General features: G+C 37.4%; 1 protein-coding gene across 6 annotated transcripts in view; it reads right to left on the reverse strand.

The window, feature by feature from the left end:
• Positions 1–15,518, reverse strand: part of esrrga (estrogen-related receptor gamma a) — a 126,489-nt gene that overhangs the window by 20,348 nt on the left and 90,623 nt on the right. For 4 of the 6 annotated variants that reach the window (XM_055036637.1, XM_055036634.1, XM_055036633.1 and 1 more), the window contains 2 exons: positions 11,329–11,439; positions 8,657–8,839 (listed from right to left, as the gene is read on the reverse strand). In XM_055036637.1, the coding sequence (XP_054892612.1) occupies positions 8,657–8,839; positions 11,329–11,439 (294 nt within the window). The remainder of the gene's footprint in view (positions 1–8,656; positions 8,840–11,328; positions 11,440–15,518) is intronic. The other 2 variants (XM_055036636.1, XM_055036635.1) reach the window with 1 other exon arrangement.

The raw sequence follows: 15,518 nt of genomic DNA on the forward strand, positions 1-15,518 counted from the left end.
TGCACTCCAACAGATAGACCAGGATGATGATGATTTGAAATGGAGTTTGGCCTGTGCGTAATTATGATCATCTATCTTTATGCCCCGCCAGCATATCATCATATCATTTCTCTCTTTTTCTGTCTAGGACAACTGCACAACTACACAAACACACAGACAAAAACTCACAAACACAAAAGCAGATTGAAAGTATTAAAAACTGACTGTTTGCTCATAATGACTTAGATTGATGATGAGCTCAGATGTCTGGTTTGACATATAAAACTGTGAGTCTGAATGTAAGTACAGCGATTTCTTTGGATGTGTGTGATTTTAATGTGCTTCTTAATGAAAACACGGATAAAATTATTAGAAATTTCTGTGGAAATGATTGTGTGTATTCTTATGCTTGCAACATGTGTGTGGCAGAGAATAGCTGACATAAAAGGTCAGGATTGTCAGATTGCAGAATTTTTTCTTCGACTGAAAAACAAATGTAATTACTTGAAAAAGAAACATTAGAATACAAAACAATGACAGAGGAACAATACTTTTTTCTCTTGACAAGAAATAAATTTTTATGGGTTGCTCTATTTATTTTACAAATATAAATGAAAAAAAAATTGTGCTTCTATTCACTCCCTCTGAGTTGGTACTTTGTGGAACTATCTTTAAAAGCTTTTACAGTCACAAGTCTGGGGTGTATTTGTATCAGCTTTAAATATTTAGAGACAGATATTTTTGCTAAATTAATTTTGTAAATTAGCACAAGTTCTATCAGACTTAATGTCAAAAAGAAATTGTACACCACCACGTTTCAAAGAGTTGAGAATTTGTTTTGGATGATAGGAAGTCTTAGTTTTCTGCCACACTTGGTGTTTTCCTTATATCCAGGCAAAAACATATATTTTTTATCCCATCACCAGAAGTCCTTCTTCCACATGCTTATCTACAACTTCATCCCTGACCTGTCTGCTGTGTTCATTAGTTTCATGAAGTGGTTTGTTCACAGATGTTCTTGAACACACCTCTGGAGCATTTAGAGAACAGCTGTGTTTATTCTCAGCTCAAATGATCATCATCATTTGATCATCATTTTCTAAACAGACTAAAAGGTTCATATCATAAGAAATAAATTAAAATATTGAAATACAAGTAAATGACACAAAACAAGAAATCACAAAAGTCACAAATTTTCATCTGTGACATAAATGGCTTTTGGAAGTGATTAGTGCCCAGGAAGTTGATTGAATTAAAGTTGAGTAAAGGGAGCTGAAATACAAGTGCAGGCCACACATTTCAGATTGTTTGTAAAAACAGTTTGAAAATTGTTGAATTCTGTTCGACAAAGGTTACGAATACTTTTGCCAGATGAGTTTGCCAATTTTTTCCACTATTTGAGGTAATACGTGTTAAGACAGTCAAGAATATTGAAATTATCTTGATAAGAAAGACAAAAGAAACATGCAAAAGATATGTTATATATGATATGCATTTGTCAAAAAGTAAGAGGGTTTTCTTTGTTGTTGTTGGAAGACAAAAAAAAAGCAAGGCACAGTCAAGAAAACGGCTTCATTTTCTCATAATGGTGATGCTTCTGCCTTAACCTAATAAAAGAAGTCCAATTTAATCCAAACATTAGAATCAAATATCAAATATTCTTTCCCTAATTTGATTGCATCAATATTTGTTTTCATCTGCAAACAAGAATGTGTTTGTTTGTACTGCAAGAGGAATTAATGGTGGTGCAATGGAAAATAAGATATCTCTTTTGCATGGATGTGAACAATAAAACAGACAAACACTCTCTCACACAAGCAAACAGACACATATTAAACCTTGGGGATGAGCAGAAATGGAAATCAAACACAGTGAACAGAGCTGAAGGAAAATCAACAGAGACTTGAAGCACAAGCTTGCAGATAGCCATTGAAATCTACCAAGGCCCATTAACTAAATCAGATTGGGATTCCAAATGCAAATCAGATTCCAATAAAGTCAGATTAAGTTAGACATCATTACAGTATGGGAATGGCAGTCGATTATACCACATCAAGGAAAGAGGATCCAACTAAAGCCACGATGCTGTTAAAAACCAGCTTTTATCTTCTAAATCTAAAATGTTTCTTCATGTAATTCAAGTTTCTCAAGAAATATTAACTGTGTTTCCTGTGCAAATATACAACTGAAAAGACATTTTAATTCAACTTGTGAGAACACAAAATGGTTGATTTTCCCCAACAATTTGACACAACATCACAATATTTTATTCCTGTGTTGGCATAGTCAGGATTAGCAAAAGAAATTCCCTTTCCCTCAGACGATACTATAAGTGAATCAGACTTGTAGGTTATTTTGCTATTTTCTATGGACTGAGATCAGAGCTTTCTGACAGAAACTCCAAAATATTGACTTTACTGTCATCTTGGTGGATTACTGTCCATTTGGAAGATCTCTGTGTAAAAGCTTCAAAACTTTAAGATGTTGCTCCAGTGTTTACACAATGTTTTTTCCTCACAATGCCATCTATTTTGTGAAGCACATTCGTCCCCCCTTCAGCAAAAGTCCCACAAAACATGATGCCATATTTTTCTCCGTGACAAAAACCACTGACTGTTGCCCCAATAACTTAAAATATATTAAATTAAATGACTCCACTTGAATTACCAGCACTTCAGCCGCTGGGGTCTGAACACACAGCCTCGCAAATTCCTACTGTGCATATTATGGTCTAATTAATTTCTTCACCTTTATTTATTTCCTCAAGATAAACTCCTGGCTCTTCTGTTCAGACTATAAATGGATTAACACATTCTCTTTAGTTTTCTCTGTATGTAATGGAGACTGGAATGAAACGCGCCGTTTCTATCAAAGTTTTGGAATGCGCTTCCTAACCCAGACGCTCCAAAGCGTCCGGTCCATAATGCTTCAACACGCTGTCAGCTCCCGGTCAGAAAGACGCATTTAGTTCAGTGTCCATGAGACGGTATTCAGAAAGGAGTTTTTATTGATTGATTTAAGTTGCCTCTGCGATGAAATCTTTGCTTTGGGTCTATGTCTGCCCATGTGCACCAATCAGGGATGTTGATTATAAGTCAGTTTTCTTACGGGCTAAGAAGGCGCCTAAATGCTGTCACTGTCAAAGTGCCCTCATTTGCCCACAGAATGAGGGCAAATGCGTATGTGTGCATGAGTGTGTGAGAGTTTCTATTGACATATTTAACCCTGTGTGTTTTCATGACATTTTATTAAACTACCTAATAGCTTTGAGAGGAGGCACAGTAAAAGATGAACTAGAAAAGGTATAGCAATGAAGAAATAAATGGAGGCAATTAAGACTTTAAGAAATAAATAATTGTTCTGTTTAAGAAGTTTTGTTCCAATTTAGTTGCCAAATGGCAATAGGAAAGCGAGAGTGCTGCATTTCTTGTTTCTAGTGATTTCATCAATCTTTCTACTGATGCTTTGCTGAGTTTAAAAGAAGCCTGGGAAGATCAAAGAAAGTACCTTGTGAACTTGTGGCGATGTGTTCTGGTGTTAATTATGTCAGCTGGAGTTTCAAAGTTTTGAACATGTGCAACAGTCTGTGTGTGTGTGCAACAGTCTGTGTGAGTGTGTGTGTGTGCGTGTGTGTGCGTGTGCGCGTGTGTGTGCGTTTGTGTGTGTTGCTTGGCTACAGTGTCTATATCTGAACTGGTAAAAAGAGCAGTAATTCTGTCATTCAAAATTTGCTCAAATCTGGTTACTTTAGAAATGTTTGGCTGGGTTGCATTTACTTGACAAACTAAAATTCACTATTTGATAAGCATTTCTAAACTGTTTGAAAGTAAGAAACACACAGAAAAAATAAGACAAAAATGAAAGACTCGGTGTGACGTTTTCCTTTTGTGGCCGAGAAATATTTCTTTAAGTGTTCTGATTGATAAGCAATTAACCTGAATGCTTCACATTCAAGAGCCTCATTTCTGCAACAAAATAAATAAAAAACTGATTCAAGCAAAGGAATAAAAGACTAGTTGACAGGGACAATGTGAATAGTGTGGGAGGAGACAGGTTCAGAGTTGAGGTTGACTCAATAATGAGAAGGTTGAAGACACCATGGAGTTAAAGCAGATGGGAGGTTATTTTTAGGCCATAAAGGAAAATAAGGTAGAGACAGAAAAAGCGAAATAAAGAAAAAGGTCACATGTGGGTTGGAAGATTGTTGGTTTTTGATTTACAGTTTGGGAGGATTTTGAGAGAGCTTTAGTGTAACTGATGTACTAACTAGACCACTTCAATTATTGCTTATATAAGAAACTACATTTTATTTAAATAACACGTTTCGTAAATAAAAATCACAAACTGCTTCAAAAAGAAAGCAGGAAATTAAAGGGTGTCAATAAATTACGTTACCTACATTATTAAATCCATTACTAAAAAGTTACTTTTCTGAATTCAACTACTGTCTAAAACTCTTTGGTTACATTTTTACATGGTGATGCATGAGGTGTGCAGACATAAGGTAGTTGATTTCCTTCCTCACTCCTCATCCCATCACCACCTCCACCACTCCAATCAGTTCCCCATATCTCCACAGAGACTGATGAAATGGCTGGACCAATGGTGACACCCCTCCACCTACCACTGCCCATTTTTTACAACTCAATCATGCCACGTTACAGCCGACACATAGACCGCTTATCCTGAGTGTCAAAATTGAAAGGGGAACAGCGAGGGAGAAAGACTGTAAGAAAAGACAGAGCAAGTAAAAGGAGATAGGGAGGCAAAAGAATAGGGGGAGACCCAAGAGCAATTTCTTCTTGAATAAAAAAGAAAATGGGAGGGGGTTGTAAAAAACACACTAATGGCAAGGCCCCTGGTTCTGGTAAAAAAAAAAAGGGCTCTGTTATAGGTTCCGGCTCTCAGTCGTTGATTCATTCATTTGTTCATTCCTTGGTCTTTCGTCAAGTCAAGTGCTCGCCCTGTCTGTCTTTCTCTTTTGTGTCCACAAGTCTAGATAAGAGCTGCTAGTATGACTGCCTGGTAGCCATTTAGTTATTATGGAAGCGGAGAGAAAGAGTGAGTAAAAGAAGAGAAAAGAGGATGAAAAGACTAATTCTACTGACAGATAAATGGCTCATTCTGAATGGCCTTTCCTTTCTTTAATTCACTCCCTTATTCTCCTCTGTTTAAATATTTGCTGTTCTCCTCCTCTTCCCACCTGACTGCACTCTTGTCTTCACACACACACACACACACACACACACACGAATGCACGCTTCACCATGACATGCGGCCTAATATGCATCTGGAGTTGCCTCTTTGAGAGCTATTAAAATGAGATCTTCTCGTCACTAATCCATATTATTGGACGGTAAGGCCTTTCATGCCCTTTGAATAATAACTTCTGATATTTCCACATAAGCACAATTCCCAGAGTGTGACGGCTTACTCTTCATGCTCCATGCACAGGCTATGAACAGGTGAGTGTGTGTGTATGGACTTCTCTCAGTTTGAATTAGCAAAAGGCTCACCTGTGCTTATGTATTTGTGTTAAAAGTACAGGCGTATGATTCCTTCTGGGACACGAGGAGACACACTGCTGCTGAAACCCCATTTTCCTTTCCTAATGACATATCAGATGTTTTCATAGGGCCATGTCAGTTTGAAAATGAACACAGAAACTTATATCTTAGAATGAAATAACCAATCAGAGGGATATGTGTATTTGTATAATGTCAAAAGACTCTTAGATGAGGCGATTCTGTGTGTCAAACATGACCAGCAACACACACACAGACAGACACACAAGAGCTCTGGTCTTGTTATCCGGGGGCCTGTCTTGCAGGCAGCCTCTCTAACGCTGAGTGATGTTTAAATTAGTTTACAATTTAGGCTCCTCGCTATCCGCAGACGGCTCTTAACTCAGTGTGTGTTTGTGATGTGTTTTTTTTTGCCTGTGTGTTTGTGCGTGTGAGAGCGTAACAAATTGTTGCCAGTACGGCAGACATCTAATGACTTCAAATTAGCTGCCTGGCGCTCGCCTTGACACGTTGTTACCACTGTTAGGAGCCTTTGTGTGCGTGTAGCGCGAATGTGCATGTGTGTATGTGCAGCGCTGCGCAGCCATATCATGAAACATAAATTGGCTTCGCCTCCCCTCTCTCTGCCTCTGTCTTTTTTTTTGCCTTTGTCTCTCAGTCTCTCTCCATCAATTTGATTAAAAAAATTACTGTACCATGGCGAGCAAAGGCTTGTGTACGTGCACACACTCAAAACACAGTCGTCTCTGGCACGCACGCGCACCCGACAAGATGTGAAACAAGATGGCTGCTAACAGGTTAACAGGTCTATCCTTTTTCTGTTCTTGTTCTGTGCGCTTGTGTGTGGGTGTGTGTGCATGTCAGGAACTGATAAAGAATGTCGAGGAGGTGTATTTCTTTCTGACAATCCTCTACACTGTGAGTGAACAGTAGATCATGCTCTGTGAGGACATCACTGTTCAGTGCTGTAAACAGTGAGGATTTCATAAGGTGCTCATATCACTCACACACACACACACTTGGAAGATGAAGAGTTCTATCTTTCTCTCGGAGCAGTGGATTGCCTTCCTCGTTCATCTAATCACACCATCTTCTCTCCTCCTCCAAGCAATCGTTGCGCTTCACTCCCTTTTTACAGAAAGATGCTCGCGCGCACACACACACGCTCAGATACTACGCTCATCAGATAACCTGTGTAACTTGGCCTGCTTACTTTTAAGAACAGTAAGGAAAAGAAAAGGTGCACACCAAGTATATTAGATAACACATGGATAATCATGAGTATACAATATCTCCCAAAAGTATTTAACTTTTATCCTGTTTTGTCACCTTCTAACCAAATGAAATACCAAATTTGATTTACTTTATTCAAGGCTAAGTAACAGATCAAAACAAAGTAGAGCATAACCGGAAAATGAATGAAAATCAATGAATTGTTTTCAGTGTATATAAAATATAAATTGTGGTGGGCATTTCAATTCGGCAACCCTGAGCCAATATTTTGTAGAACAAAGCACAAAGATTTCGCTGCATTAAACTGCTTTACACATACAGAGACTATCATTTTTGCCTATTTTTCCCCAAATATATGGTGCTGGATTTAATCTAGTTCTGGACTTTAATTCTGATGTGTGAATATGCTTGAATCCAAACTATTCCTATTTTATACGTCAAGGTGAACCTCCGCTCTGGTCCCAAGTCTTGCAATTTTTCTGTTGCACTGCTTTTATTTCTGTTTTCCAATTAACTTTAAATAGCATTCCTATTCTTGCTGAAATAAAGCGTTCCCAGACCATGATGCTGCCACCATCGTATTACACCTTTAAGTTACATTTTTATCATGCTTTTTGTTCACTAACAAACCTGCAGGAGTTATACCGTGATTACGGTGAGCTCTATTTACTATATGGGATTGAAGGCAATTGAGTAACAGAACAACAGGAGCTGAATATAAATGCATGTCATATTTTTCACATTTTTTTGTAAAAAAAAAAAAAAAAAAAAAAGTGAAAATTAAATATCTGATTTATCATTTCCCAATTGTGACTTATTTGTGTTAAACTTGCTCATAATTCCACCAAAAGTACTTAGATGTTTGTGATTATAATCTGAAATGATGTGAGATGTTTTATAAGACACTAAACCTGGAAGCAAATTATAAACTCAGCAGGATGGAAGTAAAGAGTGAAAAAGAAACCAGAGGAGGACAGGAAATTGTGAGAAACATCGGAACAGAGATAAGTATGGGAAATATGGTATATTATCCTAAAAAGAGAAAAAAACATTCTTAGTGTTATTCTTAGTTTATGGATCAATTTGTATGTCTGCTTATTGTCCATATGGCAGCACAGAGATCAATACACTTACTAGGGGCAATGTGTATTCCTATCTCTCCCACTCAATTCATCTCGATTTTTTCTTTTCACTGTTATTTTCGCATTATTGATATCATATACGTATCATTCATGGACCCTGTTATCCAACGCCACCAGCTTTATTGGTATAGATTTACGCAGCATGACTAAATAATATTTATGTCTCTAATCTGGTGTTTTCCCCTGTGCTTTACAGGCCTGCTATGCTGTTCTACTGAAGCAAAGCAGGGCTGTATTTTCTTTTTCTTTTCCTTTATTCTGTAATTATTTTTTTCTGACAAAAGGTCAAAACCTTCTGCTAATCTGTTAATCTGATATGCTGCTCTTCTCTGCAGGATCGCTTACAAAGGGCCAGACCAGTTTGGGCACTTTACTGCTTTTTGTTACTTTCTTCCTCTTTCTTTCCCCAAGATCATATTTTTTGTTCTGCCATTATGGTAATTCCTTTCATCTTGTATTGCAGATCAAGAGAGATTAAGGGAGAAAAGGGGTTAGAGGTTGGCTTAAAAGGATTAGATTGAGTTCTTCTTTCCTCAGTAGGTAGAAATAGATCAGATACTCTGTAAAATATCTATCTATTTATCTGAAATATAACATTTGCATCTTTCAATCTTAGTCTCCATCATCTCTCATCATCCATCTGTTCTACATACCATTTGGTTTCAAGATACACCCTTCCCCCAAATCAAACTACGTATTTGCATTTTTTTATCTGTGGGTGTGGCTGTGAAAAAAAATAGAATTGATTCAAATTGGGAATTAAATTGGAATCCCTACCTGGGATGTGTTTGGCCCAACCAATGTTGACCACCAGTTCTCTGTCCGCCAGGTCACACAGCGTGGTGAGGGCCTTGATGTCGCTGTCCGGTACGGTTGGGTCAGGCATGGCGTAAATCTTTTCTGGCTCAGCCACCAGGAGGTGAGAGACGATTTTGTTATCTGCAAGGCAGCCAAAGGCAACTGACATGACCACCAGACAAGGAGACAGACACAGAGACAGAGAGATAGTGAAATTTTTCTCTTGGAAGGGTAAAAGCTGTTCCACACCATTCAGGTGCAAAAATGTGAAAGGTCAATGAACAGTCTCCAATGAAACACCTGATTAAATACAACTGCTGTAAGTTAATACAGGTTTTTTTTATATTCTAAACAAAATGCAGTTTTCAGGATTGGATTTATTAGGGGAAAAAAAGCTATCCAAACATGCAAAAATGGCCAAGTTTATCAGCATAATGTTCTGGGAAGTTTCTATTTCAGGTTCAAGTCCTGAGTTTGAGTAGTAGTTTGATTCTGTTTCCTTTTTTTTTTTCTTTTTGAAATTCAGAGGTGACAGCAAAAACAAGAATCCCTGGGTTGAAGATCATGAACTGATGGACATTCTCTGCTTGAATTTACTGGTAGAGAGTGAAATCCATCTGCAATTCTTCCAGGTTCTGAATCTGAAGCCCTTGGTGTGGTCAGTAAAATCCAAATAGAAACGTGGTTGCTCACAGTTTACTTGTGATTTAATAAATCACAAGTTTATTGTTGCTTCACATAGGTTGAGATTCGTTGGATAGCTTTTTTCCATGAATAAATGAAATTGTGACAAAAACAGCTTTTTAAATGACTAAGACAATTTTTTTCTGACATTAGAATGAGTTTGAAAATCTCAAACCTTTAAAAGTGACAAAAAACAACATAACTATGTATACGAAGTCATAAGGGACTTGACATAAAACACAAGCTGTGGATAAAAAATGTCACAACTGGCTCATAGTGCACCCTATTAAAAACAAAATAAAAAATAGTATTGATGGAGTCAAACATAAAAATGCAAGTACCAAAAACTAAAACATTCACAGAAAGACATCGCACTTTTAAAGATGATTACCAATTTAAGTTATCAGAAATGTTTGCGTTTTGCATCGTAGCCATACAGAGATTTACTTTACAGGTGCATATAGAGAGGAAGGATAACTCTGAAAGCTAAACAGCTCTGCTGGCCACAGTGACATGTGGTGATGAGACCTCTATGGCCCATTAGTAGCAGACTGATATCCTACTTCCAAATTAATCCACAGACTAATCAAGCATGGGGATGTTGGTGCACGATGGAAGAGCAAGAGCAGAGAGAAAGATTGAAAAAGATGGGGGGAGGAGATTAGGGATGAAAAAACAGGCAAAGACAGGTAGAAAAAGAGCCACAGACTGATTGTAAAAGACGGACAGGAAGCGTCTAGAGATGTGATAACTAGGCAGATATAAACAAGAGGGAGTGAAACAGAGTTGTGAGGATAAGCTGTGTATTGATTTAACACAGTCCACCACCCCCAAATCTTTTATATTCACACAAATGAAATGTATGTATCCACACACGCGTGGTCCAACTCTGGGGTCATTTGAGCCTCACCACTCCGAGTCACACTGCAGTACCTGAGAGTAAATCTTATTTAATGTTTCCCTAATTAGAATCAATGGAAGCCCATTTCCAAACCCTGGGCTATTGTTCTGTTCTCAAACAATCAATTGGGACGGTGAGGCTAGGGATTGGGCTACAGACAGATAGGCTGTGTGAGTGTTCCTGTCTGTGAGGATGACAGAGGCGCAGGAGGATTTTGTGTGTGACAGAAATAAAAGTAGCTATTTAACAGAAAATAAAGATAGGAGGAATATTTGGACTTGTCCTCTATTACAAAGGACAACCTTTTGTGATATTAACGAGACAAAACATAAAGTTTATGTTGAGTGCGCGGACACATTCATCCTCTTGGCATGCCAACATAAACACAGTGTCCACAAAATCAGTTTATTCCATCATTTCAATAATTAGTGTTGCAGAAGTCCCAATAAGCTGTCGTGCAGCCATTCAGCATATTGGCCTAGAGCAGAATATGCTTCAGCTTTAGGCAAAATGGGCTTTGGGGAGCAAGCTGCTAAACACAGCTCAATCTGCACAGCATGTGTGTGTGTATGTTGTGTGTACAAGCAGACGGTTAGCTAGAGCGCTAACTCTAGTTTGATGTGGTTGCCAGATTGGATTTAATCCGGATTAGGGTTACGGCTGTTCTCCTGCCCACCCTCCCTGTTCCTCCTTCTCTCTCTGTCTGAGAAACGCTCTCATTTAGGCTTAATCTCCCCACGTCTCTACCTGTCCCTGTCACTCTCACTCACTCTCGCTTGTTCACTCGTCGTGTTTTGGTTTTTATTCTCTGAAAAGCAACCAACAGAAGTTAAATTAATATATTTATAATTGGAAATGATATAAAAAGATAACAGTAGAAAAAGGCGGAGATAAACATTGTTCCAAACAGCTGGGTTTCTTTACATCCTGTGTTTGTTTGCGACCTCTCACTCATAATGATCATATTGTCCAACTTTCTATTTGCAGGTGAAGGCAGTTCAACATTCTGACACAGATTACACACAGTTGTTAGATCTGAAATGTGTGTGAAAGTTTATTTTCTTACATGGCTTTTTTGGGGGCAAAGCCAGCTGTGGGTTCAGGTACGGGCTGTTGTCTGCATCTATTCGGCGTTTGTATTTTTGTCTTCCACCACGAACCCTGTCCAGACGAACACCTGGAAGACATATCAATGAAAGAAAACAAGTATTATTTTTGTGAATGCAAAAGAGACACTGATAGTAATAAACACGTCACGGTCTTAAACACATCCTAACTCAAGAAAACGTGAAAGCAGACATCTCCACTTAAGTATGTGCATTTTTTTGCTTGTTACTAAACTTATTTACCCACTCTTATGTGTTTTTCTATTTCTTATAAACTTTTTTGGGGACTTTTAGAATCGACTGAACGCTACAGAGACACTATTTCAGTTCCAGTCTTTCCCACATTGTTTCTCTGGTTTTCTGGCTTCATGTTGCCCAATCTCTGCCTCCCGATTGCTGTCTCCCTCTCTGTCTCGTTAATTAATTGACACAAAGGAGTCCTAATTGAATTAGGCCTATCCCTCAAGGGATTGGATGTTACCGTGGTTACCACTCAAAGGTGGATAAGGAAGACAGAGGTGTTATGTGCTTTAGAGGAAGAGAGGGAAAGACTGAAGACGATAGCAGCAGAAAGGGGAGAACAGCAGGCCTGAAACACTCTAAAAGTTCTGAAACCTCAGAAATACTTTTGTACTTTCGTACCAGTGAAAATGAAAGCAAGTAACTTGGGTTGGGGGAGAGAGATGAGATATTTGTTCAGAATTGCTTGTATCCAAATACCTTCAAAAAATTGCTTTATGCTAAACAAATGCAAGTGTTGATGTCACTATATATATGGACAAATTTGCAATCGGAACCCAAACCATGCACATCAACTTTTAAATAAAGCAACTGAATTTGACATATTTTCCAACTGCAAGCTGTATAAACTTAAAAGCTTATTGGGTTTAGGGTTTAAGTGTCACAGGTAAGGTGTGTTTTTCTACTGTGTAGCCTATAAACATTAACACCAGATATCATGCGTATAATTAAAGTGTTAGACATTAGGTATTTTTGCTATCCAGGAAAGAACTTATAGATGAAAGACTAATGATATGGCCTCCTGACCTAAACCCTGATCATTTATGGACCTTTCTTAAACAGGACATTTAAAAGGGAAGGAGAACAGCCCAGCTCTCTAGACAGTGTCTGGGAGACACTTGCAGTTGATGCAAGAAAGATTTGATCATCAGAACTTTAAAAAACTGACAAGAGTCAACGCTTGGGGAGTTTGTTGCTGTTTTTGAGAGAGATCTGCTCATTGATTTGTAGCTTGACAAGTCAGTTTAGTTGCAAATTTTAAAAGGTAATTTTCACATTACCTGGTGAAAATAAGAAGTCAGATGCGAAAACTTTCATAATAATTCAGCCCTCGACATTTGCCCAATAACAGTGCATACATGGATTTTATAAGAAAGCCCAAACCTCACCCCAACTTTCTCATATTTAAGGTCTGAGGTTTGTTCTAGTCCATTATGGTCGCTGTGTGTGTCATATTGACTTTCTTTACTTATCTTGACCTGCTATGAGACAGAAGATGTGAATTAGCTAAAAGCTTTAATCTGATACTGTCTGTCGAATGGTGACGTTTATGTTAAAGCTATTCGTTGACCCTTTAAGTAAAGTAGATTATTATTTTTAATTTACCTAAAGCACTTTAAATAATTGATAAAATGGCACACAGTATGTACATAGACAAACATTTTATTTTATTTTATTTTTTTTTTACATTTTTGACATGCATTTGGTAGCAATTTCAAAAAGTGGTTTCTAAAATATGCTGAGAATAGTACTACATTTATTATATAACAAAACATTATGTTTTACTAATCAACAGCAACACTTGGAAAGACTTTCTTTGAGAAATTGCACATTTAAATTATTTCACTGTTTTGTAACGACACAGACAGAAAGACCAATGAGGATGTGAAATCCAGAAAGATTTGCTCGCTCACAGAGATTTAAATCATTTGGTAAATATGCTGACCACATTCAAAACAACACAGAGATTTAACGTGAAGATTTCAAGTGCCAAAAAAATTAAAATATCACAAAGGATAAACCAGGCCTGTGAGTACTTATTGACGTGCTTTATATCTAGCATATTTAAACTGCTCACGATCCTTTCTGAATGGTATAGGCACTCATTAACTCAACGGTGTGTGTGCGTGTGTGTGTTCATGTATGCAACTGCTTCAGGCAGAGATAGAGGGACAGAAGGACTGACAGTCCAGGTACAGCAGGGGGCCCAGTGTCAGCAAACGGTCAAGAGACTCTTAACACTAGGAGGTTCAAACCTACTCAAACAGCTATTCTGTGCTTTTTCCTCTCACATACACACTAAAACTACATCTATATTTCTCTAACCCACACAGCCGTGTTGTGTTTGTAAGCCCTGACAAGAAGCTCGGTCACAAAGCACTTGGGTCACTGGTGTTCCTCAAGAGGGAGAGCAAATGGAAAAGCAGACGTAGAAATGGTAAGGAGAGATAAAATGAAGTGCAATTTAAATTTCTGGTTCAAGCAATCATTACACCGAGACTTATCTGAAGAAAAACACTCAGTTTAAAATCAGCACAAAAAACGGCAGGGATCCCCTAAAACAACAATCGTGACACCACCAGGATGGCCACAAAATTAAAAGGCAGCATGACATCAAAACAAAAATAGAATAAAAAAAAAGAAAGCAGCTGCTGTAATGTTACTTATGTAAGGAGAGAAGCCACATAAATACCAGGACTGAACATAGACTAAATACTGTATAAATTTATAATAGATCATCTGGACTCTTTTAATTGGTTCCTTTATTGTATGAATATCTTTAAATAGGACTATATGTTGAAATAATATATGAAGATGACTCAATCTGGAATATTATTCCAAATTTTAGTTTTTCTGAAAATGTTCATTAAATTGTCAGTTGATCATTTAATGTCCTGATATATAACTAACTTGGATAGAAAACTTGCATTCGCTCCAGTTATGGTGAACAAATGTACGTCTATTCAATCAGCAAAGTCTAAATAAATTATTCAGTTTTATGTTTTGCAAAGAACTCGGTGGAAAAGCATATCATTGGTCGTTAATCAAGGTATTTTTGTTGTGGCATTAAATTTTTTAAGGTTTCTGGAAGATTCCCCATTTGCCCTAGGCTGTAAATTATGAAGTGTTGGTGTCATAAATAAGATAAGGAGCTTTTCATTTCAACTCTCTAGCAAAGAGTTAAGTCTTTCATGATTTTTGAATGCTTTCTTTTACAATCCAACTTTCAATTCTCTCTCCTTCTCGTGCACCTAAGACCCTGAATTCACTTCATAAAGTGTCCCTTCTAACTACCTCATCTATTTTCCACCAAATTAACTCTCAGCACTGATTAATGGTCAAATCTAAATGAATCAAATTAAAAATTGAAAATTATATTTCCAAAGCTCACAAAAAAGAGACAAGAGGAAGCTCGAGTGAGAGTGTGTTAACTCCTCTTAACAAATGAGCCTTCAAACCATAAAGAATGGGTAAGAGAGGGGGAACGAAGGGAGGAGATGAGAGGGGAGAAAGACAAGAGAGAAGAGACCCGTGGGGGAGTAAATGTGGAAATTAGAAATAATGAAACATAAGAGGAAAAAGGAAAAAGGAAGAGAAGAAAGACTGAATACAAAACAGGATGTAATGAATAAAAACAAATAAAAATAGAGCTCTTGTACGACATGAAATATGAGGAAAGAAAAAAAAATCTGAAGAATTACAGCATACTTTGCCTAATAATATCAACTTTTCCGCATTTATCATGTCACAACCTGAATTTTTTTCTTTACATATACATTTTTGAAAAGTGTGGTGTGCATATATGTATTCAAACCACCAAGTAAAATCCAGTACAACGAGTTTTCTTCACAATTCACCTTATTAGTAAATAGAGTCAACTTGTGTGTAATTGACTGGAGAAGCATTAGTTGAAGAAGAAAATGACTTCTTCAATTATGAATTATGTATTCATAATTGGTTCCCTTTTCAGTTTGCCATAAGTTAAGTGGAGAGCAAAGAAGAGAATGTGCTCTGCTTACATGAGATCAGTCTGGCTCACATGCATAAACAAAAACAAACAAAAAAAAAAAATAGTGCTGTGCATAACCCTAAACACACCATAACCATTGATTTGACATATGTCAAAAAT

Source organism: Poeciliopsis prolifica, unplaced genomic scaffold, assembly GCF_027474105.1.
Source record: "Poeciliopsis prolifica strain line A6 unplaced genomic scaffold, Auburn_PproV2 SCAFFOLD011, whole genome shotgun sequence".
NCBI lineage: Eukaryota > Metazoa > Chordata > Actinopteri > Cyprinodontiformes > Poeciliidae > Poeciliopsis > Poeciliopsis prolifica.